We start from the raw sequence: 25019 nt of genomic DNA on the forward strand, positions 1-25019 counted from the left end.
TCAAATTAATTTGAATGTCTGATAAAATGTAAATAAAAATAAGATGATTTAAGAACATAAAAGCATTATCATAAATCATAAAGACCAATGCCATACATGCATTAGACAAAATTTTGGGTAACTTATAAACTTTTTTATTTTATTTTATTTTATTTTATTTTATTTTATTTTATTTAGTTTTTTTGAGATGGATTCATGCTCTGTTGCCCAGGCTGGAGTGCAGTGGTGCCATCTTGGCTCACTGCAACCTCCACCTCCCGGGTTCAGGTGATTCTCCTGCCTCAACCTCCTGAGTAGCTGGGATTGCAGGCACCCACCACCATGCCTGGCTAATTTTTGTATTTTTAGTAGAGATGGAGTTTCACCATAGACTTTTATTGAGTGTCTTACACTCAATAAATATTTTGAATGCAGTAAAGGCTCGTTACTACACTCATAGCATGTAGTAACAATTTTATGTACATTTTGCAATCTAAAAAATCATTGTACAGGTGCATGACATAGATTTCTCTAAAAGATGTAAATAGGCCTTTGATAGAATGACTAAATTAAGAATGTAATTTTCAGAAAATAACTGTATGGTTTGGAACTTGGACCAAATGTTTCCATAGGAAAAAATATTTAGTGTAAATTGAAATTGTGCAGAAAATGCATCTGATAACATTTGTAACCTTTATATTGTTTGCCTGTAATTTTTTATTTACCAGTATCATGGCAATATAACAAAATGTAAAAATGTTATTTAGATCAACATTTAAATTGCTGATTTTATTAGCTGTTACTTAGAATTTTATTTTGAAACTCACTACTGTTTTTTTTCCAAAGATTTCATCCAAATTTTGTTCCATCCTAATACCATTTATCTACAAAAGCAGCTTTACTGCATAAACATGCTTTATTTTCCTATTTTTTAAATGATATTCAGCTTTTTCAATTTTACTACCAAGACTTTAGATTTCCTAGTACTTTATATCTTTCAGGTAAGGTAATACCTACTAAAATGTAATTAAGAGAGCATGTATGTAAATGTGAAGATTAGAATATGGGGAATGAGTGATGTCTTTCTCTTCAAATCAAAGGAAGAAGAAATATTTTGGACATACAACACATCAACTCACAGCCAATGGGTGAAAGCAGATGTGTTAATACCAGAAGGTCTGAAGACATTTAAGGTATGAAAGAAAAACAAAACAAAACAAAACAAGTATTTTTTTTTAATCATGGTTTAAGTTTTAGCTTTGCATTAATAAATTGATCATGCACTGCTAAAGTTAAATTAGCATTTAAGTTAGGGATGCGTACTTGTATATTGGGGAGAGTGATTGCCTACTTTTTAAATTGTACCTTTTCCTTCTCAGACCAAATTTTCGATGGCAGAGGAAATTGAGTGTATCCACTCTTGTTCACAGCTTCGTCAGTCTCCACAGCCTTCCTTTCTTGCCCCCCAGCATCATGCTTTGCCCCAGGGAAACAAATTGCATTATGAAGCAGATAAATAGTAAACTGGTATTGAATTTAGTAGAGTATAGGCAAATGTTTTGAATGCAATAATTCATATCTTTATAACACATGGATAGCTCTATCTACACCAAGAAACAAATGAAACATACATAGGCTCAATAGGAATGCTGTCTCTTAAAAAATTACATTGATATTTTGTTTTTGTGTTAGGTTGGTGCAAATGTAATTGCAGCTTTTGCCATTGTGGCTTTTGCCATTACTTTTAATGACCAAAACCTCAATTACTTTTGCACCAACATGTTATATGGAATGTGTAAGTTTATTTATGCTGGAGTGTGAGTTTATACTTAGGCCTAAGTTTAAACCCATCAATTTTTGAACCCCAAATTGATATCATTTCTGCATATCTGATCTCTTGCTGCTATGAAAATACATAGCTATACACTAATAATTTTTACATGTATGATAATTCATTATGGGAAAAGTATGTGGCAGCATACAAAGTTTTCTCATTGTTGGATATGATTTAAATTTAATATTATTTTCTAAACCAAATTATTAGACATATTTGCAAACTGCAAATTTGACCTTAAGTAATTCTTAATGAACAAACAAATAGATATCCCTTGTGTTTTGTTTGTTTGTTTTAAATGGAGTCTTGCCCAGTTGCCCAGGCTGGAGTGCAGTGGTGGGATTTTGTCTCACTGCAGCCTCCACCTCCTGGGCTCAGGCAATTCACTTGTTTTAGCCTCCCAAGCAACTGGGACTACAGGCATGTGCCACCACACCTGGCTAAATTTTTGTATTTTTAGTAGAGATGGGTTTCATCGTGTTGGCCAGGTTGGTCTCAAACTCCTGACCTCAAGTGATCCACCCTCCTTGGCCTCACAAACTGCTGGGATTACAGGTGTGAGTCACCACACCTGGCCTATCCCTCATGTTTTGAAAAGAAAATCTATTCAGAAACTTTAAGCTGGATGAAACTGAAGGAAGTCAATTTTAATTCTTAGTATCTGGCTGGAATTTTAACCACATTTAGGGCTGTTTAATACAACTTTCTGCATCATGGAAATGCTTTATATCTGATGTCCAATATGGTAGCCACTGATCACATGAGGGTATTGAACAATTGAAATTTGACTACTATGACTGAGGGAACTAAATTTTATTTTATCTTCATTGATTTGAATTGAAATAGTCATCTCTGGCTCATGGCTAATGTTTTGGAAAGCAAATAATTAGTTATTTGTGATACAGTCAGCTATTTATTCTTCTGCACTTTTGGTTTTAAGTAATCATTGCTCTTGGTAGAAACTCAAGGAATACTAATACTTGGACATTATCTTACACTTGACCAGCAATGTGTGGTTGTTTCATTTGCTAATATTGCTTATCTTCAGAAAAGCCAGCAATTCAATTGGTGACCACATAAATTACTCTTTTATGTAAGTTTAATAGAGTTTTATGTTTATTCCCTTACATTTTTTTATTCCTATATTGTGTCTGTTTCCATTTGCCTGATATTTTTCTTCATGTATTCCAATACTAATTTCAGTAGTTAAAAACTAAGTCAGATGCAGTTACACCTCTTGTTCTATAAGTAATGACAATACTTCTTATTTTCCTTGAAAATTAAGGATGATGACCAAGTAACAAGTCTGCAGTCAGGGACATCTTCGATGGTTAAGTGAGATGCTTGTGTTTCGCCTGATCCTGGGAAGTTTCTTTGCGTCTTTAGTGGAGCAGATGTTTCCATCAGTCTTACGAGCATGGGTTGAGCTTATCAAACAGGAACTTTGTTATATATTGCCTTGTTTGCTTTAAACACTTTTTCTCAGTAACTACTTAGTCTTTATCAACCTTCTTTAGTTTTTTGTCTTATTAAGGAGATTGTAAACTCATAAATTGATCTTTTTCTTCCTGAAGATTATTTTTGAAGGGACTCTTTTGAGCCAGAGAAGTTTTATTGGGCTTGATCACCTCTGGGTCTATGCCTGTGGACAGGCCCAATCCAGAAAGCTTTGCTCTGCAGATGAGTTCCCTTGCTCTCGTGGCCAGTGCATCGCCAAAGAATCCGTCTGTGACTCTCGGCAGGACTGCTCCGATGGGAGTGACGAAGACCCAGAAACTTGCTGTAAGTGAGTGAATGGCTTACTAGTTTACACACTCTAATTCACGACTGTTAGTTGGGTTTAAAATAGTCTTTGTTTCTATCAAGGCAAAGGTAAATCATATGTATGAAATATGATAAATATGCATTATCGCTCTGAAACTATTACTACTATTCCTTCAGGGATCTCTATTTTAACTTCATGTTTTGGTGCTTTTTGCAAAAACTGCAACATCTCTCTCAATTTGTTCTACAAATGAATAGTTGTGATTATTGTTGGCTGGGTACGTGAATGTGTGTGCTTTGATTAAAGAGAAGATGGGTGGGAGGGGGAACCTTTTTGTACCTTCCCCTTGGAGGTATGTAGTATGGGTTACCAACTTTTATTAAGTGTATGCTTTTTCCTTCTCTAGTCAATCATCTTGGAAGCTGTAGCAGAGGGGGTGAGTAGGAGGAGGGTGGCCCTTCTTCCAGGGCAGCTTTCAGCCATCATGGCTGCTCTGGAGGAAGAGCCACCCTCCTCCTACTTGCCTAGAAATCACTTCAGCTGGCCAGGTGTCGTGGCTTATACCTGTAATCCCAGCACTTTGAGAGGCTGAGGCAGGCAGATCACGAGGTCAGGAGTTCAAGACCATCCTGGCCAACATAGTGAAACCCCGTCTCTACCAAAAATACAAAAAATTACTCAGGCGTGCTGGTGGGCACCTATAATTGCAGCTACTTCAGAGGCTGAGGTAGGAGAATCGCCTGAACCCGGGAGGTGGAGGTGCCGTGAGCTGAGATCGCACCATTGCATTCCAGCCTGGGCTACAGTGTGAAACTCCATCTCAAAAAAAAAAAAAAAAGAAAGAAAGAAATCATTTCAGCCATGACTGGCGTTTGGGAGGGCCAAAGTGCCCCAACACCTTTCAGGCCTTTTCTGAAGAATCTTTGATAGAAGTGATGATGAGAGATCCTATTACTATTCAAGCATAGTCATATTTCAACAAAAATATAATTTAATTTACAATCCACAGGATGGTTCTCATATGAGGTAACTTAGCAACTGAGATCCCTGTGTCTCTTTAGAAAACATGAATTCCAAGGATATGAATCCAGTTTCTGTATCACAAACAGGTGGTTTTTAAAAGATATTAAAAATTTGACATTTATTTTACTGCAGTGTTTTCTTTTAGTGAGATGTTTGGTTGAGCAGAGGTGAAAATATTATAATAAGATAAATGCCACCTTTTAAGTGAAAAGCTCTGCATAATCGGTTTCTCTTGGGAAGCTTGGATTTTATTAAGAGCAACGCAGAGGGACATGGGAGAGAGGAGATGAGAAAGTAAGGTTAAAATCCCCTTCGTCAACAGCAATCCAGTTAATACCTCAGACTCCTAGCTTTAGACCAAGTAATCGGCTAACCAATGTGAGCTCAACGGAGCTTTTGGGCGGCTCCCTTCTTTTGTTCAAAACAAACAATGTAAGAACAATTTATTTACTCCAGTGTATGTGATGTTTCTTTCTATGTTTTATTTAAATTTCTTACAGACAATTTGGTGCATTTCTATTGGGAAAATATTTCTAACAGTTTCTATAATTCTTAATGTCAATAACTGAAGGAAAATATATTTCCTTTCTTTCCACTTATATAATATTTATTTATTTATTTGTTTATTTTTGAGACAGAGTCTTGCTCTGTCACGCAGGCTGAAGTGCCATGGCGTGATCTTGGCTCACTACAGCCTCCACCTCCCGAGTTCAAGTGATTCTTCTGCCTCAGCCTCCAGAGTAACTGGGATTACAGGTGTGTGCCACCACACCCAGCTAATTTTTGTATTTTTATTAGTGACGGGGTTTCACGACTGGTCTTGAACTCCTGATCTCAGGTGATCCACCCACCTCGGCCTCCCAAAGTGCTGGGATTACAGTCATGCGCCACTGCACCTGGGCACTTGTGTATTTGAAAGCTTAGCTTATTTCCCCTCCATTGTTTTCCCCGTAGTAAATTATTCTTTATGTTCACCTTTTAAAAATTGTTTAGCATTTGATTTTTGACATATTTTCTCATTTACTGAAGTTTCATTGACTATGTATATGACATTTTTCCAATTCAGTAGATCTTGATACCGTTCTGCTATTTTCTTTGGGTGAATGCAGGAACGGGTAATTGTGTTTCTCAACAAAAACAGTATTACTTAATAGTCTTTTAAGTTTTTAAATAGTATAACCTCATTTGTCCAAAGAAAACCTGTCATGTTTGCGTGACTGAGATTGACTTGATATAGGGAATATGTCATAAAAATGTAGCCATATTGCATACAGTATATATGTGTATTCATGTATTTTGATACCAAAATGAGTGTTTCATGTAATTATTTATATAATTATTTCTGCTGTGAAATTATATAGATTTGAATTATTAGAACTGATATAAATTTACATTTTTTGCTGCACTAAAGTATTTAATATATTTGTGCGTATAGGTATGTGCATATGTATATTCTTACAAAATAAGAGAGGCTTTCCTTTGAAATTTAAAACTGCTTTAAAATATTTTACATAGACATATGCATTTGTATTTTACAAATTTGAATTTTCAATATCAAGTTTTTTTTCATAAACGATTGATTCTTCCATGTTCATGAAGCACAAAAAAAATACCTTTTTATCTTTTTTTAATTGCACTTTGGAAGGAATCTCTAGGAGGGTATAGTCTGTGCAGGCAGTTTGAATAGCACTGGAAATACTTACCAAATTCTGGAGAATGAGTAAATATGAACTCGTGAGGATTGTCAGTTGGTATTCCACAGTGTGCTTTTCCCCAAAGGCAGACTCACTCAGGTCTTCTGTCATTATCAAGTTGCTCTTACTTTTAGGCATTATTTTAATATATGGCATAACGTAGCCTCCAGACCAGTGGCTTTTCAAAAGCAGTTTATAAAAAGGGCCTGTGGGTTTTGCTGCAATAGCAAACTCCACGGACCAGAGCATCAGCATTACCTGGGAACTTAGTGGAAATGCAGAGCCTCAGGCCCCGGCCCAGCCTTACAGAACCAAAAGCCACACGGAACAAGGTCCCAGGTGACTTGTCTGCATATGAAACTTTGAGAACCACTGTACCAAAGAGGCTTCAGGAAGGAAGACAGCTAGGGGAAGAAACAGATGGCATCTAAAGAAAACTGATAAAAACTAAAGGCAAACAGGTCAGAGTTCTCTCAGGGTAGAAGCAAAAGTTCTCATTACTTTGCTAGTCCTTTAGAGCATGAATATTAACAAAATATTTATAATGTATATTTATAATGTATATTAACAAAATATTTATAATATAATCCTGTTAGAATCTAGTATATTCTTATTAAATGAGATATTCCCCATTCATTTCCCATACATGGCTTTCTTTCTTATTTCACAGAGAGCTGATTAAGTTCTAGAGGATTCATAAAATATTTTACTTTTCACGATCCAGAATTTTTCTCAGATGTACAATGAAATTATTTCTTGTCTGCTCATATGCTGTAGTGTTTAAATATGCGAGATAAAGCTTTGTCATAATCTTAAAATATTACTTTAACTGATGAACTCTGAGTAAAATTTCTCTGAAACCAAACAATAGGTTTTCTATGTTTATTAACATAATCCTGTATTCAATTAAGGCAGTTAAGATTAAAATACATCTGCACCCTCATGTTCATTGCAGCATTATTCAAAATATCCAACCAAAACAACTGAAGTCTCTGAGAATGGATCGAACAAGTGGTGTGTGTGTGTGTGTGTGTTTATAAATATATATGTACTCACAATGGAATATTATTCAGCAATAATGAGAAAAATCCTGCTATTTGCGACAGTGATGAGCCTGCAGGGGATGATGCAAAGTGAAATAACCCAGACAGAGAAAGACAAATACAGCACAATCTCACTTATACATGGAATATAAAAAAGTTGAATTTGTAGAAACAGAGAGTAGAATGGCAGTTGTCCAGGGTTGAAGCCTGGCGGAAATGGGAAGGTGTTGGTCAAAAATTACAAATTTTCACTTACAAGATGAATAAGTTCTGGGGGTCTAGTACACAGCCTGGTGACTATAGTTAATAACACTGTATTGTATACTTGAAATTTGCTGAGAGTAGATCTGGAATCTTCTTATCACACACACAAAAGGTAACTATATGATGAAATGATGCTAATTAGCTTTACTGTGGTAATCCTTTCACTATGTATATGTATATCAAAACATTACATTGTGTACCTTAGTTACAATTTTATTTGTCATTTAAACATCAGTAAAGCTTAAAAAAGTAATACATATATATGCAATATGTTTTAAAAAATTTCTATCAAAATAATTAAAAAGCAACGTGCCAAACATATCCAAAGATACACATTGGATCCCTGAACAGTTTATACATGAAATAGATAAAATTTTCAGACACATGCTACAACATGGATGAACCTTGAAGACGTTAAGTCAAATAAGCCAGAGACAAAAGGACACATATTGTTTGATCCCACTTATATGAGGTACCTAAAGTAGGCAAATTCATAGAGACAGATAGTAAAATGGTTGCCAGGGTTTGAGGGGAGGGGATATGGAAGTTGTTATTTAATAGGAGTGGAGATTCAGTTTGGGAATGAACAAGTTCTGGAGATGGATGGTGGTAATGGTTGTACAACAATGGGAATGTACCTAATACCATAGAACCTTACATTAAAAATTGTTAAAATATTACATTTATGTTATGTATATTTTACCACAATAAAATACACATTTGTATTTATATGTAAAATTTTCAATAACTCATATAGGAAAAAAATACATATATATATATAGAATCTACTTCACTGTGTTCCAGAAAAGTTGGCGTAATAGATATATCTTCAAATCAAAATAGTTCAGGAAATTCCATGAAACAGGGTTTTTCTTATTATAGGACTTTTAAAACAATTTTAAATGCTAATATGAATTGTGTGCCTTCAAAGGGAACGTTGGCATGATAGTCAAATGAAAGAAATTGAAAGCAAGAATCTTGTACAATGCATTAATTTTTACTGTGATATTGTCTCTAGAAATCTTTCATGTTAAAAAAATGTTGAATGCTAAAACACTTCATCAAGGGAAAGGAAATACCAACATAAAAATATTTACTGTAGCAATGATCTGTGTGGGTTTGCAATACATATTAACAAAAAATGTATGTAATCCTGTTAAAATCTAATATATTCTCATTAAGTGAAATATTCCCCATTCATTTCCCCTACATAGCTTTTTTTCCCCTTATTTCACAGAGAGTTGATTAACTTCTAGAGGATTCATAAAATATTTTACTTTTCATGATCCAGATTTTTTCTCAGCTGAACAATGAAATTCTTTCTTGTCTGCCCATATGCTGCAGTGGTTAAATATGCAAGAGAAAGCTTTGTCATAATCTTAAAATATTACTTTAACTGCCAAACTCTGAGTAAAATTTTTCTAAAATTGTGAACAGTGGCATATCTCATACTGCAGTTAGAGATGGTGAAGTGTAATCTATAATCTCAGAAAGTTAAAATAAAGCAACCAAGTAATCAAAATCATTATTTTAATGAAAGTACTTTATTTATAACATGAATAGATATTTTTTAGATTTTGCAAATGTTTACATTTAACACATATAGTATGATAAGGCATTTAATAATTGCTATAATGCATTTGACTCTCCTAGCTTTCTTCAGATATTTATAAGTTCACTTTAAAGTTTTTGAATTACACAGGGGAGATATTAATGGAAGAACTTCAATTTAGTTACTGGAACTTGACTTATATTTTACAGTACAGTGAAGTTCTTGAACTTTTAGCTTTAAAAAAATTCTTTTACGTGTACAGGAACACATTAGTAAAAACAGCCAAGCAATTCACCAAGGTTTATACAGAGGTGGTTGCACCATGTCACCATGTTGCTTTCACAAATCTTTACAGTGATGGATTTTGAAAGCTAATTTTCATTTTTCAAAGGATAGTGGTGTTTAGCGTTGTGTAAAAAGCACAGTGATTGACATTTTTTAACCGATAAAACATCTAGGTAATGAAAGAAATGGTTTGAACTTTTGTCCTAAAGCCAAATTTCAACATACATACAATCAAAAGTTGCTTTTATCTTGAGAGCTTCTTTCTTTACGTCTTTGCGGTTGAGTGACCAGCTCAATTGTGAAGAGTCTGGGTAAGGGTGTGGGGTGCATCAGTCATATGGTACTTTCCATTTTCACACTCATCGATCTCATTGCCATTTCACACCACTGCCTTGTTGGGGAAATTAGGATGGTGACTTCAGCAGCTCTCTGCGATGAAGAAGATTGCTGTTTGCGTGGATTTGCTTCCTTTGCATAGCAATGCATAGTTTGCTGCCCTAACAGTGCAATATTGCGTTTATTACTCAAACAGGGACTGAGAGAGGGAAAAGATGCTAGGACAACAGGCATGCATTGAAGCAACCCTGGGCCAGGGCAGACATGTGGTCACTCTACCCATGGAAGATTTTGTATTCCAGGGAAGTATGTTCTAGGATTTGGGGGTACCCATGTAGTGAAGTGGAAGAATTTCTTGGTCAAATGCACAGCCAAGAATTTGGAGCTTTGAAGCACATTTCGGAGGCCAAGTATGTAGTCTGAGTCTTAAATCTTTCTTTTCTTCTTCTTTTTTTTTTATTATACTTTAAGTTCTAGGGTACATGTGCACAATGTGCAGGTTTGTTACATATGTATACAGGAGCCATGTTGGTGTGCTGCGCCCATTAACTTGTCATTTACACTAGGTATATCTCCTAATGCTATCCCTCCCCACTACCCCCTCCCCACAATAGGACCCGGTCTGTGATGTTCCCCTTCCTGTGTCCAAGTGATCTCATCGTTCAATTCCCACCTATGAGTGAGAACATGCCGTATTCCACACTCCACCAACTGACAAAATTTTGGAGGTGGCCTAGAAGGTGGCAGAGCTCACAGAGGACCAAAGAATTAGACCAGAGGGTTCTGTGAATGCCCAAGGAGAAAGTCACAGCTATGTTATAAGTTCTCAAGATTGTGTCAAAAAACAAAAGGCACTCTCCCCTGGGGAGTATTGTTTTATCAATAACCATATCCAATAAATTCTGTAGACACACCTGAGAAAAGAAAGACATAGCCAAGAGCAATAGATTTCCAGCTAGGTATATGGGGAAATTGCACTTTCTTGTCATATCAGTGCACCATTAGGCAATCTGCAGCATGTTTTTATTACTATACTGTAGTCGATTTAGTTGTTTTTATATTTGTAGATAAATCCATTTAGAGGAAAAAAATAATATTCATTTGTAATGAAAGAAATGTTATACCAAAATCTATGAATGCTTAAGTTCCTGGAAAACTTGAGCCCCGGGGAAAAGTCAGCCCTTGTATCTGCAGGTTACACATCCTGCTAATACTATATTTTTGAACCACGATTGGTTGAATCTGCAACAAGGAACCCACAGATATGGAAGACCCACTGTCTATTCTATGACTGTCTAACAAGCATGGCTTTCAGATCTAAAGGTTCAATTTGCATGTAGAGAAATCGGAAGTGGCATTATCATTTGCATACCACACTTCAATGTTTTAATAGTTGACATATCAGGGGTAAAAATATGTGGTTATACAATCAGGTGTCCCTATATACGGAGATTTGAAGATGCTTTGATTATTAGGATATAGTGAGCTTATTCGATATGCTAGGTAAATTGGCCATATTATTTAACATTTACAAGTTGAATATAGTGGTCAGAAGCAAACCCATGGCAATGGAATCTTTTAAATTATGAAACAGAGTTCCTGGTTTAAGGAGGCTTCGTAGTATGAGCTTTTGGTGTCAGGTTCAAAGTCTCGATGTCTCATTTACTAAAATGTACCACGGGCAAGTTGTTTCATGTTCTGAGTTCCAATTTTCTCTTTTAGGAAATGGTATTTACTATGTTGAGTGTTAAGAATTAAGGGTAATATATGTAAAATACCTGCTACATACTTGGAACTCAGTGGTAGTATGGCTCTTTTTATTGTTATTAAAGACGATAGCATGAAGATCTTAGGAATCCTGTCAAAAATTTGGATGTTTTCTGACAATCAATTTAATTCTCCTTTTCTCCCCCACTGTTTGAAAAGTGCCTCAGCATAAGGAGGAATATTTAGGAATAAGCTTGTAAATTAATTGTATTAATTTTTCCCCAAAAGTACTATCTAAGATAGTCTGATACTATGATTCTTATTTTAGGAAAATGAAATTTAAGCATATAAAAATGAATTTCTTAAAAGCACAAATCAAGCTATTAGACTTTCTAGTTGAATGCCCAGTCTTATGAAACCGTCTATTTTTCTCTCATAAATCTGGTGTCAAAACTATGAAAGGTGCCTATAAAGTATGCTCCAAACACCGACTTTCTCTAGAACCAGTTCTTTTATGATAAATGGAGGAAATTAAGTACTTGGCAACTTTTGAGTTATATATTAAGTGAAGACAGGCTCAGGCTGGGCACAGTGGCTCATGCCTGTAATCCCAGCACTTTGGCAGGCCAAGATGAGCAGATCACTTGAGGTCAGGAGTTCAAGATCAGCTTGGCCAACATAGTGAAACATTGTCTCTCCTAAAAAATACAAAAAATGTTCGGGCATCGTGGCATGTGCCTGTAATCTCAGCTATTTGGGAGGCCGAGGCAGGAGAATTGCTTGAACCCAGGAGGTGGAGATTGCATTGAGCCATTGAGCCGAGATTGTGTCACTGCACTCCAGCCTGGGCGACAGAACGAGACTCCGCCTAAAAAAAAAATATAAAGACAAAAGATAACACAAGCTCAGTTCAGAATATCTAATTTACCTGCAATTCCAAAATGGCTAGGCATTTTTTTTTGAGAAAGTGTTAGGATAGAATAATAAAATGAATACTGAGATGCTGACCTCAAGTTGTTTGCGTGTCCAGAATTAATTTAAATTTCTCCCTTCCCAGTGGATTTTCTTCCTTTAAACTACCATCTCAGCAGGTTTATACTGGGCAAGCAAATTAGTTACTCCCTGAAAAGCTCTGGAGTTCCACCTTGCATCATTAAATACAATGGAAATGGCCAACGAGAATGAAATGTACCAGACTTACAGATAGAAGCATGTGGAAGGGTCATGCCTCACACAGTACCTGGGATATTGTGTGGGACTGGATAAAGGCAAGCTATTCTGATAATCAGAGAACATTCACTACCAAGAAGAATAATTTTGCAGGCCTCCTAAGATGATTAGCTAATGCAGAGCAGTGTTTCCCTGCATTCTCTTCATTTCTCCTCACCTTTTTCTCTTCCACGTGTAACAGCAAAGCATCTCACCTGTGACTTTGAGTCGGGTTTCTGTGGCTGGGAGCGATTTCTCACAGAAGATTCACACTGGAAGCTGATGAAAGGATTGAATACTGGAGAGCACCACTTCCCTGCAGCTGATCACACAGCAAACATAACTCATGGTAGGACATTTTCCTCTTTAAGAAAAAAAAATTAGTTTTCTTTAATGCATGTTGTGGAATGATGATACTATGTATTTTCATTTTTCTTCTGTAGGCTATATACATGGAACTCTGGTTTGTCTTGCTTTAAAACCTCCTGACCAAGTTAGTAATTGGTGGGTAATTGAGTTCCATGAAAGGAGCATTGTTTTAATCACCAACATTTTTGTTGTTGCAATTTTTATAAGATTGGGTTAAAGGCATAAAGAGGTGGAAAAGTTTTCTGATCATTTTCTCAAGTTGCCCAGAATCGAGTACAGTAGACTTGCCTTCTTTTAGAGCAATCCAGTTTTTTCAAAACAGGAAGAAAATAGTCTAATCTTGTTTCTGGGAACTGAGAACAGAGATTTAGCACTATCTGTAAAATAAATCTACAAATACTTGAATGAAATTTAATCACTCTTCATGCTTCTTTATAACAAACAGTCTTATTCTTCCACATATATATTTTTAACCGTCGTTCCAGTGTTTACATATCCTCTTAAAATAGGAACCATAACTACCTGTGGTATTCCAATAAGTGTCTGTGAAACACCAATAAAAGAGAAAGGGTTTGTTCTCTTTTTTGTTTTGTTTACATTTATCATCGGATGTCATTCCCCATATATGATGCCATATAAGTTAGCATCATATTAACTTCACTTCTTAAATGTATATGTTTTAAGTAAAGACGCTGTCTCTCCGTGTTGCCCAGGCTGATCTCGAACTCCTGGCCTCAAGCAATCCTCTCACCTCAGCCTCCCAAACTGCTGGGGTTAAAGAGTGAGCCACCACACCTGGCCAGCCTTATAATAGCACAACTGTACTTGTACTGTAGATCATCTTTCAACCTCATTGAACATTATCCTATTTGTTTCTTCTTTCAGACTTCCAAAGAATTATACCAAAAATAAGTATTGATCATATTTTTAATTACAGCCATTGGAAATTATGGTTGGTGGTAGTGGGAGAGGGTACTAGGGGATGGGGTGGGAGAATTTAACCATCCATCTGTTGGCTACAGCCGTAAACCCAGTTTGTTGTTTAACAGTGTGGTAAGTTCTTAATTTTTGCTTTTGTGCCATGACTCATTTCTTTAACATTTGTGGCAGACTATATTAAGTTTAAAGTTTAAAATAGATAGGGGACTATAAATCATTGGAACTATGTATTAACAGCATATTTTCTCTAAACTCATGTACTATTTTACTTTTCCTCTGTTCAAGTCAATTATTAAATACACAGCATATACGATACCTGAATGCACAAAGATGGACACTATGATCCCTGCCTTTGAGGTGGTCTGAGTCTGGTAACTGAAGTAGATAAGCAAGGAATTGCAGTCAGTTATGAGGATGCTTTAAGAGGGATGGAAGGTGATTCAGATGAATTCGAGATGCCTTACTGAAGGAAATGACTCCTGAACTGAGCACTGAAGGGAAATGAAAAGTAGTCAGGGAGCCAGAAGTAAGGAATTATGGAGAGAAGGCAGAACCAAAGAGAGGTGGGAGGGATCGTGTCCTAATTGGAGGAAAGAATCCCAAAAGAGGGCAGAAAGATGGGAGTAGTTAGGGATGAAAGACATGTATGATTGGACAGGAGAACAGAAATGATGAAACAGGAGAGGAAGGAAGGGGACTCTAGAGAGTGCTAAGAATTGGAAATGTGTCTGCAGGATGATGGTGACCCAGGTAGTCATATTAAAGCATGTGGCCAATCAAATTTGCTCTAAAGGACTGTTCTGGCTGAGATGAGGGGAATGGAGAGGGTGAAAGGCCGGGGTGGAAAAAAACATGGATGTGCTGAAGAAATATCAGTAAGACATGATGAAGGCCTAAGCCAAGGCAGTGATTCCCAAAGGGAAGCTGTGCAGACAGGGTGTCATGGTGGTCTGATGTGAGCACTACCCTAGTCAGTTAGGGAAGAGCACGGGCTGCCCAGGGTTCTGTCAGGATGTTGACACTGCACCCATGTCTAAATACTAGCGTGCTTCAGTTTTATTAGATAGAAAATAAAAGAAACGTAGCTTCCCTGTGGACTTGTCATGAGGATTAGATGAAATAACACCTGTGAAGGTTTTTCATCTAGTAAGAGCTCCATAAATATTAATAGATATTTATTGTCTATTCCAATAAGACTAGGAATAGCACAGATAAGACAATTAGAAAATATGTTTATAATTCACCTTTAATCTCTTACTATCTTATAATTACTACGTAACTATGATTTGCATTGAAAAGATTCTAGTAGAGCCCCTGTGTTAGATGTTGAAAGACTCATTCTTTTCCAGTGAGATGAAGAATAGTGAAAGATAACAATATGACTGATAAAACTAGGGGCAGCTGGTCTCACCCAGAGTGTGAGGGACAAAAACACAGTCTTTCTCATTTTAGAAAGGGCCTATATATATAAAGAGAATTAGAGAGAGAGAGAATCAGTAGTGGTTTTAAATTGCAAGTGAGGAGGAGAATTAAAAAAAAAAAGGACCAGGAAGAGAAAGGAAAGTGAAATGGAAATTTCTGGTAGAGTCAGAGGCAGCCTAATAGTTCTGATATCTAAGAAAGTGAAGTTCTAGTTCATTTTGTTCTTAGAGCCTTAAACATAGATTGCAGCTTTTAAAACTTTTTCTTTCTTTCTTTCTTTCTTTCTTTCTTTCTTTCTTTCTTTCTTTCTTTCTCTTTCTCTCTCTCTCTCTCTCTCTCTCTTTCTTTCTTTCTCTCTTTCTCTCTCATTCTTTTTATCTATCTATCTATCTATCTATCTATCTATCTATCTATCTATCTATCTATCTATCTATCTATCACAGAGTCTCACTCAGTTGCCCAGGCTGGAGTGCAGTAGTGTGATCTATGCTTACTACAAACCCCACCTCCCAGGTTCAAGCAATTCTCCTGCCTTATCCTCCCAAGTAGCTGGGACTACTTAGTGCCCACCACCACGCCCGGCTGATTTTTTGTTTTTGTATTTTTAGTAGAGCCAGAGGTTTCACCGTGCTGACCAGGCTGAATATGTTGATAATTATGTAGTTTTTGTGGGTATGTGTGTAATTAAGTCTTGAATTTCCTTCCTTCCTTTTTTGCTTGGTTTCTACTTTACTATTCCTACTCTGTTAAATTTCCATCAAAGTAGGCAACTCATGTTAATTATCTGCCACTTTTATCTAAATTCATATAGTCCCACACAGATATATACATAGTAGATACACACATATTCAAAATTATATGTGTTTCTTTGATTGTTTATTTTATAAGAAATATATTATCTTGTAACTATTGTCCTATCTTGTTACTAAAGATAGCTTATGGCAGTTGCTCCAAGTCATCAAATACTGCCTTTTTTTTTTCATTTTTTTTATGGTAAATTATTGGTTAAATGTAAAATTCAACCATTTTAGTGTACAGTTCACTGAGTTCTAACAAACATATACAATTGTGTAACCATCATAAAAATGAAGATATAAAACAATTCTATTCCTGCCCCACATGTTGTTCAGTGCCATTTTATACTCAATGATTCTCCCACCTCCAACCCCCAACACCATTGGTCTGATTTCTATCCCTACTGTATTGCCTATTCCAGAATGTCTTGAAAATGGAATCATTTTCAAGCATTTCGATTCTGCCTTCTTTCAATTAGCATAAAGGACTTGAGACTCATCCATGTCACTGGCTTCAGCCATAGTTCCTTCCTTTTTTACTGCTGAGTAGTTGGGTCCATTGTGTGGATGAACCATACTTTATTTATCCACTAACCAGCTGAAGGACACTTGGATTGTTTCCAAATATTGTCGAATATGAGTAAAAACACTGTCAAATTTGCATATGTGTTTTTGTCTGGACACAAGTGTTTATTTGGTTTGAGTTCTCTATCCAATGCCTATGTCTGTTTATTTTTGGACTCTGGGTGGTGAGAGAACTCCACTATTCTCGACTTTCTGTGACCTTCAGGAAATGTTCCAGCTATCCATTTCAGGTGTTTTTTTTACCCCCAGACTCAGGTAGTTTTCTCCAATCCATGCACACGATTGGTCCTTACATGGTGATTTAGCAGGGACTGTCTGCAGATCTCCGGAGCTTGCTGTCTTTACAAAGCTCCAGTACCTGAAAGGGGCAGCTGGCACTCTGTCTTACGAATTCTACCCATGTGGATCTCCCCAAAGCACCAACTGTATCTGTTTCAACTCGAGGAGACCACCACACTCCTGTGTTTCCCCTCTGCACAGACACCTGGAAACTCTATCTAGGCAGTAAGCTGTGGAAATTACAGGACCTAACTCGTTTGTTTCCTGTCTCTCAGAGATCACTGTCCTGTGATCTATCACTATCCTGCATTCCCATCGTCCTGTGTTTGACAATCCATGCTAAATATACTTTTATCTAATTTTTTTTGCTAGTTTAAGACAGAAGATAAAATCTGGTCTGTGATACTCAGTCTTACCTGGAATCAGAAGAAATTTAATTCATGTTTGTTTATTTAGCTAAATTTATTTGATTTGGATATACTATAATGTATCTAGCCATTCCCCTATCCAGTGACATCAATATCATGACAGTGTTTCTAATTTATTATTATACACATTTCCTCACATAGGATACTTTCGATTTTATGCAATAGATAACTAGGAGTGAAATTCCTATATTTTTAAATCAAGATATGTATTTATACTTTCAATAAATATTTATAGATTCATTTCCCCTGAAACTTTAGTACTTCAATTTTAGTGGCAAAATGGGAGTACTTTTTCCTATTTTCCTACCAGCAAGAGGCATTATAATTCTCTTTAAAAATTTCCAATTAATGGGTATGCAATGCTTTCTCATATGTAATATTTATTTGCATTTCACTGAAAAATATTTTTTTCAAATGTTTCCAATGTCTCAATTTATTTGGGTTCTTTAATTTTACTAAATAATATTTTACAGCTTTCAGTGTAGAGATTTTGAAAATCTTTTGCCAATATTTTCCTAGGGTTTTGTGCTTTTATAAACATTACATTTAAAGAACTTCTTATTTTAATTATTACTGACATATAGAAATGCATTTTTTATAGAAAATATTGACCTTGTATCCAGTGGCCTTGGTAATTTTATTTATCATAGTTAAGAACTTATACATATATATTTTATTTTCTAGGATCACAATTATTTTGTCTGCAAATAATGACAGTTTTATTTCCTTTTTTCTAAATATTAACATTTCTATTTTTCTTTTGTTGTTTTATGTACTGGATAGAATTTCTAGAATGTGTTGAATAGAACTGGTGATAGCTGCTAGACTTGTCTTATTTCTGTCTCAGAGGAAAAGCTGTCAATAGTTGAACCTTAAGTGCCATTCTTACTGAAAAATTGTATTCTTTATCATATAAGAATGCTCCCTTATATTCAGAGTGTACTTTTAAAAAAATAAAAAAAATGAATGTATGTTAAAATTTTCAATATTTTCAGCATCAATTATGATCATATGATTGTCAGATTATCTTTTTTGTCTATAAGGTAAATTGATTTTTTAAATATTAAACCCCTCTTGCACTCTGGAACCAAACCTAATTGGAATAGTTTTATTTATTATTTATTTCTTCATTCTATATGGTAATGCTTGTTTATAGCTTTTGCATTTGTAAAGTTATAGAGACTGGCCTGTAATGTTCTCAAAACATGTGAGGTGTTACTTTTAGGCCCGTGCATTAACAAGGATGCATGTTTTGCAGAAGATGAGGTTGAGCCAGATGTGAACACTTTAACCCAGGGAGACTATTCACTCCCTCCTTTAATTTTTATATTGTGCGGATCACATAGCCCCTCTGGGATATGTGGGTGTGTAAGAGTTTTACAATAAACAATTCTGATTACTAGAAGTAAACTCCTTGCCATTACCAGGAATAAAATTGGTAAATTCCACATTTTTCCAACTTGGTTCATTGTTTACAGCAGGCTTATAGGAAGATAAATCAAGGGACATATTCCTAGAAGTCCCTGGGCTTGTGGTCAGAGTTTAGGCTCTCTATACCCCTTACCTGCACATATTAATTTTAACACAGTATTATCAACTTTCTAAATATTTGGTTAAAATTATCGTAGGATAGCATTTAGCTTCCCAATCAATGGTCAATAACTTCATATTTTAATTCTATTATCTTTCCATCTAGAAACATGTTCTCTCTTTACATCTAACCAGGGAGTTTGTAGTCTTTCACAAAGTTTATAATGTTCTTCATATAAATCATGTCCCTTTTCTGTTAAATTTATTCCTACATTTAAAAAAGTTAATTTTGCTATCAGGAGTTGGACATTTCTTGCTGTTTCTATATCTAGAAACTTACTGCTAAGTTAAGAGAAGTAATTTTTATAATATATCTGTTTCCATTTAGCTTGCCAAATTGTTTAAATGATACTATAATTATAAAAAATAGAATACTTTGGCTTTCTATTTTTACAATTATAATATTGGTAAAACATGAGAACTTTGCCTCTCTCTTCCTATAATGTCTACTAGATGTTTTATTTCCTTGGCTTCTACATTCACCAGACCTTTAAGATAATATTAGTCTAAGATAATATATATTATCTACTATTATCTCTAATTGATAATTATGACAGAAATATATTATGTCATTTCTCATTTTAATTATTGTTTTGTCATTTGCCATTTAGAATGCTATTTATGTTGGGGTTGTTCATTAGTCTTTATTTAATTATTTCCTTTTATTTTATTAAGGTTTGTGACTTGAAATTGTTCACTGGATTTTCATAGTCTTTTCAACATTTAGATAGGATTCTATGATTTGATACTTTCATTTGTTGATGTAATTGAATGTGGTGACTGAGTTCCTAAATTAAACCAAACCTCCATTCTCAGAAGGCTCAGATTAATCAAGACACACTATTTTTGGATAACGATTTCAAATTTATTCGATATCATTTTAATTAGAATATTTGTTTCTATGCTCACAAGTGAGGTTGCTTTCTAGAGTTTTAAATTTTGTCCTGTTTTCATCAGTTTTATTAAAAATTAAAGATATTCTGGCAACCTAAAATGAATCAGGGAGCTCTCCATATTTTCTAAGATCTGAGGTTCCTTGAATAATGTTGCAAATGTTTGTTTTTTAAAAATTAAATAGGGATCCAGGTACAGTGGCTCATGCTTGAAATCCAGGCACTTTGAAGGACCAAGGCAAGAGGATTGCTTGAGGTTAGGAGTTTGAGACTCTGTCCCTACAAAAAAATGGAAAAATTTGCTGTATGTGGTAGTGGGCTCCTGCAGTCCCAGTGGGAGGCTAAAGCTGGAGGATTGTTTGAACCCAGGAGTTCCAGGCAGCAGTGAGTCATAATCATGCTACTGCACTCTAGCCTAGGTGACAGAACCAGACCCTGTCTCAGGAAAAAAAAAAAAAAAGAAAAGAAAGAAAATTAAATTTAACTCAGATGTGGCACCATACATTTCTTGTTAGGTTTTCTTTTCATTACTTTTTCAGTTACTTTTGTTGTCTAAATGATTTTTCAGGCCTTTTGCTCCTTTCAGATTTTGGTGTCTTAATGTGTACATGTTCTCACCTTCATTAACTGCTTGTTTGAAATCGTGTATATTCTTTTAAATGACTGGAGGAGTAAGGTCTTTGAATACTGGTTCATTTGTTTTTAGAATTTTGATTGTCTTTTAAAATATTCAGTTGAATTTTACCTAAACCTGAGCATTTTAGGTGGAAGAATTTTCAAAGTGGCCTTTTTCCACTCTTTTCCTTTCTAGGTGAAGCATAGAGAATTTAATGAACTTGCTTGCATATGCTGTTTCCATTACCCATAGTTTGGAATTTGGGAACAGTAATCTTTATCTTTCCAAGTTGGTTTTGAGATTTAAAAACAATATAAACTTGGGTTTATATTTTTCCTACTCAAAGATGGCACTGCTGACTCACACCCTTGGTTGTTTGGTTTAACACATGGTGGAGTCTATAAAATAATACATTCTAATTCTAAATCCTTTCCTTTCTGTGCAGTCGGCATTAACTTGTATCTAGGAAAATCACTCTCTGAGTATGTTATTTTCCACTGAAAATAGTTGGTTTTCCAAATTGCCCATCATTGTGATTATCAAAGGGCAGGATCAGACCTTGACATTGTTGAGTATAGCCTTCCTTGTAAGTCTTCAATATTCAGTGAAACTACCCCAGACAGCAGCTCCGAACATGTGATCTTTAAGCTGCTGAGAGATGTTATCCCCTGCACGTTTGCTATGAGCACATCCTAGTTAAAATCTAAAAGCGGTTATTTTGTTAATGTTCAGATTAGATCTTTAATTAAGCTTTCATCCCCTCTAGCACAGACAACAATGTCAAACCTGAGAAACTAAAATTCATTCCATAAGCTCATATCCTTCAGTACTTTGTGAGGAAACTAAAAAATAAAGCTCTTGTGGGTATTTCATGAAGGGCATGTTGAATATCTAATTGTCAGCTTAGAAGCTTCATTTAATTTGATGTCAAACTCTATGACATAAATGAAGCCAATAAAAATGTTTGTTCAGGTGATTTGGATCAAGAGCTTGTTTTAATTGATTAAATGTTAATTTAGGTATTTAATGTTATACATATATAAATGCTATTTGTTATCTACAAACCATAATAGTAAATATGTAAAAATGTAATTTTCCTTATTTAATTGATAGTTTAAGATGTGCAAGGATAAGATTCTGGAGCAAAGAACAGCTAAGCGTGTAAGAGAACTTGTATCTGTATGACTTTCCCTTTGTTTTTGCAGGATCATTTATTTATTTGGAGGCACAGCACTCCCCCGGGGTGGCCAAGCTTGGAAGTCCTGTTCTTACAAAATTGCTCACTGCCTCTAACCCATGTCAGGTAATCAACTCTTCTGAATTTCCATTGGCCATTCTGTGGTTGTAAATCGCTGGGCTTGGGTTACTCTGCTAGTAAATGCCTGCCATGTTTTACTATCACTTTAATGATGAATTAAGAGATTTATATGCGCTATTTCAACACGAAATGCCATGTCCTTCTAAAAGACCATTTGTAACACGTAACTGGCACCATTCTTTGGTGGGGGGTGGCTATTAAAGAAGCTTTCTGTTATTTTATATTCTTTTCACACAGTCATTTCAATAATCTAAAACTGTGGATACATATTGCCAAAATATTTGGCCAACAGTGTGCTTTGAAAAAAATGAAGTCAGTTAAATAAGTGTTTGTTGAAAGAAAGACGAATGGGTAAGTAAAGATAAATGTAAACAGAAAAAATGATTATATTTACTGAAATTTGAGTTTTTCAAATTAGTCCTCTGGTGCCAGGTAAACACAAACCAAGCAGTGAAATACTCATTTTATTTCAGCAGCATATTAGAGAGGACGGACGAGTCAGACTTGGCTCAAGTCTCTTTTGCCACTTTCTAATTGTGGCTCAGACAAATTGTATATTCCTTTTGAGACTTAGTGTCTACACCAGAAACATACATGATTCTGTGGATTAAATGCCAGCATTTACACTGGAAGCATACACGATTGTATGGAATAATGACAAAGATTAAAATGTGATTAAATAAAGCACCTGGCAAAATATTTGGTACATAATAGGTAAACAATGTTTGTACCAAACATTGGTATATATGTACCAAATATAATCTTAATTCGGCCAACATAATTCCTTTGCTTTCCATAAAAGTAACACCTAAATCAGGGGTCTCTATTCAACTTGTCTTGTTTTCAGTCCTTTTGAGAGCTCCAACATGCCTCTTGCCCTTAGGATTTCAGCTCATTTTTTGATCTTTACTTGTCAGAAAATATTGAAGAGATCAATAGTGCCACACAGTACATTCACTACCTGTAAGTGTAGTGTTACAGTAATTTGCTTGGGCATCCCTGGTGATAAGTGACATATTATTCCCAGGTATAAACCTAATTATACTTTCAGTTTGGAATAAGCCTAAGTGGGAGTGTCCTGAGTTCTTAATAGTGATGTCCCATAGATACTTTATTTTAAAGTCCTAAAGATACTTTCTTTTCCTTTCTTTTGTTTTTTGTTTCTTCCCATTTCTTTGTGAGAATAAGAATTAAAACAACTGCCTGGTCTCCATTTCCATTTTATCCAAATGCCTTTTACCCATTTCCACCTCTTTATTTTAATTAAATCCTATAAGATAGACAGAAAAGAGAAAGACAGATACAGAGTTTTTTTTTTCTTTTTCTTTTTCTTTTTTCTTTTTTTTTGGAGGGGAAACTCCAGAAGTCCAGAAGCACTTGTTCTTTGAAAGTACAAGCTAACTTAGATTTAATTCAAGGTCATACATTAATGTGATGAGACCATGAATGTTAGTTATATAGAAGAAATTGAATGTAAAGGAATACGATATGTTAATTCTGCCTGCTTTACACAAATTTGAAGATATTAAGAGTATATTAGAAATTCCTATGACTCACCTAGAGTCCTTGAGAAATCAAACACATGTATATGATTTTAAAAGGTAATCTGTATTTCCCATCATTGTATGCTTCCTGATAGTCGCCAGGATTGAGCTTCAGTTTATCATTGTTTCCACTTGAGGACACTTAATTTTTGCTGAAATTTGTGACTTAGTTGGGGTTGGGGTTGTTATTTAGGTGGGGTCTCAGTGAAAATGCTGTCATGGACACTTTGAGTGCTTGCTAGTTTATGTTGAAACCAAGGCTTCGATCTCTAAAGGCTGTGGATGCTGACTTCATGGTTTGCCTTGGTTTTTGAAAAACTGAGACTGTTTCAAGGAGTCACTACAGACTGCCAGAAGAGATATTTGTTTTTCATGCTTTTCTCTATGTGTTTGAATTTTAGGAGTCTTTGAGTTAGCAGGAAGGATATTTGAGTTGCTTTATAATGCTTTCCAGTTTAGGAAGTAGGACTAGACTGTAGGAGAATATTATTGATAGTCTGAGATACACATAGCTAAAGTTCTCAGGATTTTTCTAAGACTGTAATATGACTGTTTTTATAAGTTTGTGGCAATATGTGACATTTTCTTACATAAAAGTTACAGAATAAGCAAACAAAACAAATTCTTACCTTCTTGGGTAATTGGAAAATCTAGCCAGTCCTCTGAATTGGAATGTATTCATAATAGTGCTTTCATGGAACCAGTGTTCTTCATTATAAGGTAGTAGAATCAAGCAGTGAGATAACCAGTGTGGGGTACTTTGACATGATTAAAGCCTTCGTTTTCTGAAATTATATGGTTTTTTTTTTCCTACATAATCCTATCAGGCTAATACAGTTAAGAATTTTTTCTTTTTTTGAAAGGACTTTAAAGCAACTTGAGCTTTCTTGTGAGTTGCCATTTCTAGCAGCACAATTTTAGGGCCAGTTTGCATGGATTACCTTGTACTTTATATGTGGCCAACACATGGCATCAGCATGGACAATTGTTCCCGCAGCTAATCACTGTTCAAGATGCGGACTTCAAAAGTCCCTTCAGCCACTAGTGGAAAATTGGCATTTTTCTTTGAAATATGAGATAGGACTAACAGAACACGAGGAAGCCCAAAGCTATTCTATCTTATGCTGTTGAAATGCTGTTACTGTTTACAATTAACTAGGAAACATAAAATATGAAGGGAATTAATGTGGGTACTAATATTTTCTGAGTTCTCATATTTGAGTTACTGTGTAAGTAACATAATCTCTTACTTTTAGGACTTAACAATTAAATACAGGAAGATGGATAATATGAAGCTTTTGCTTTCAAAATTAGTTTGTATGTTCATCTATTGATCTTTCTTTTGTTTTTAATTCTCCAACTTGTTTTGCAATTACATTAATATTCCTTCAGTAAAAGATAATTCATAGATTGTTTTACAAATATGAATGAGAAAATCAGGACAAAGGTAGATGAAACCAGAGATGGGTTGGATCCCAAAGTAAAGTTTATTAGGGCCAGCCTACACATTTGAGTCTGCCAATGCAGAGAGGGCCACATGTGGTTCAGATT

At 35.2% G+C, this 25019-nt stretch overlaps 1 protein-coding gene across 2 annotated transcripts in view; it reads left to right on the forward strand.

Annotated features, from left to right (window-relative positions):
* MALRD1 (MAM and LDL receptor class A domain containing 1) overlaps positions 1 to 25019 on the forward strand; it is a 715118-nt gene that overhangs the window by 89396 nt on the left and 600703 nt on the right. For both annotated transcript variants that reach the window (XM_017869225.1, XM_017869224.1), the window contains exons 9-12: positions 1080 to 1172; positions 3388 to 3595; positions 12894 to 13040; positions 21812 to 21909. In XM_017869225.1, coding sequence (XP_017724714.1) covers positions 1080 to 1172; positions 3388 to 3595; positions 12894 to 13040; positions 21812 to 21909 — 546 coding nt within the window. The remainder of the gene's footprint in view (positions 1 to 1079; positions 1173 to 3387; positions 3596 to 12893; positions 13041 to 21811; positions 21910 to 25019) is intronic.

This window comes from Rhinopithecus bieti, unplaced genomic scaffold, assembly GCF_001698545.2.
Source record: "Rhinopithecus bieti isolate Rb0 unplaced genomic scaffold, ASM169854v2 scaffold_3043, whole genome shotgun sequence".
Classification (NCBI taxonomy): domain Eukaryota; kingdom Metazoa; phylum Chordata; class Mammalia; order Primates; family Cercopithecidae; genus Rhinopithecus; species Rhinopithecus bieti.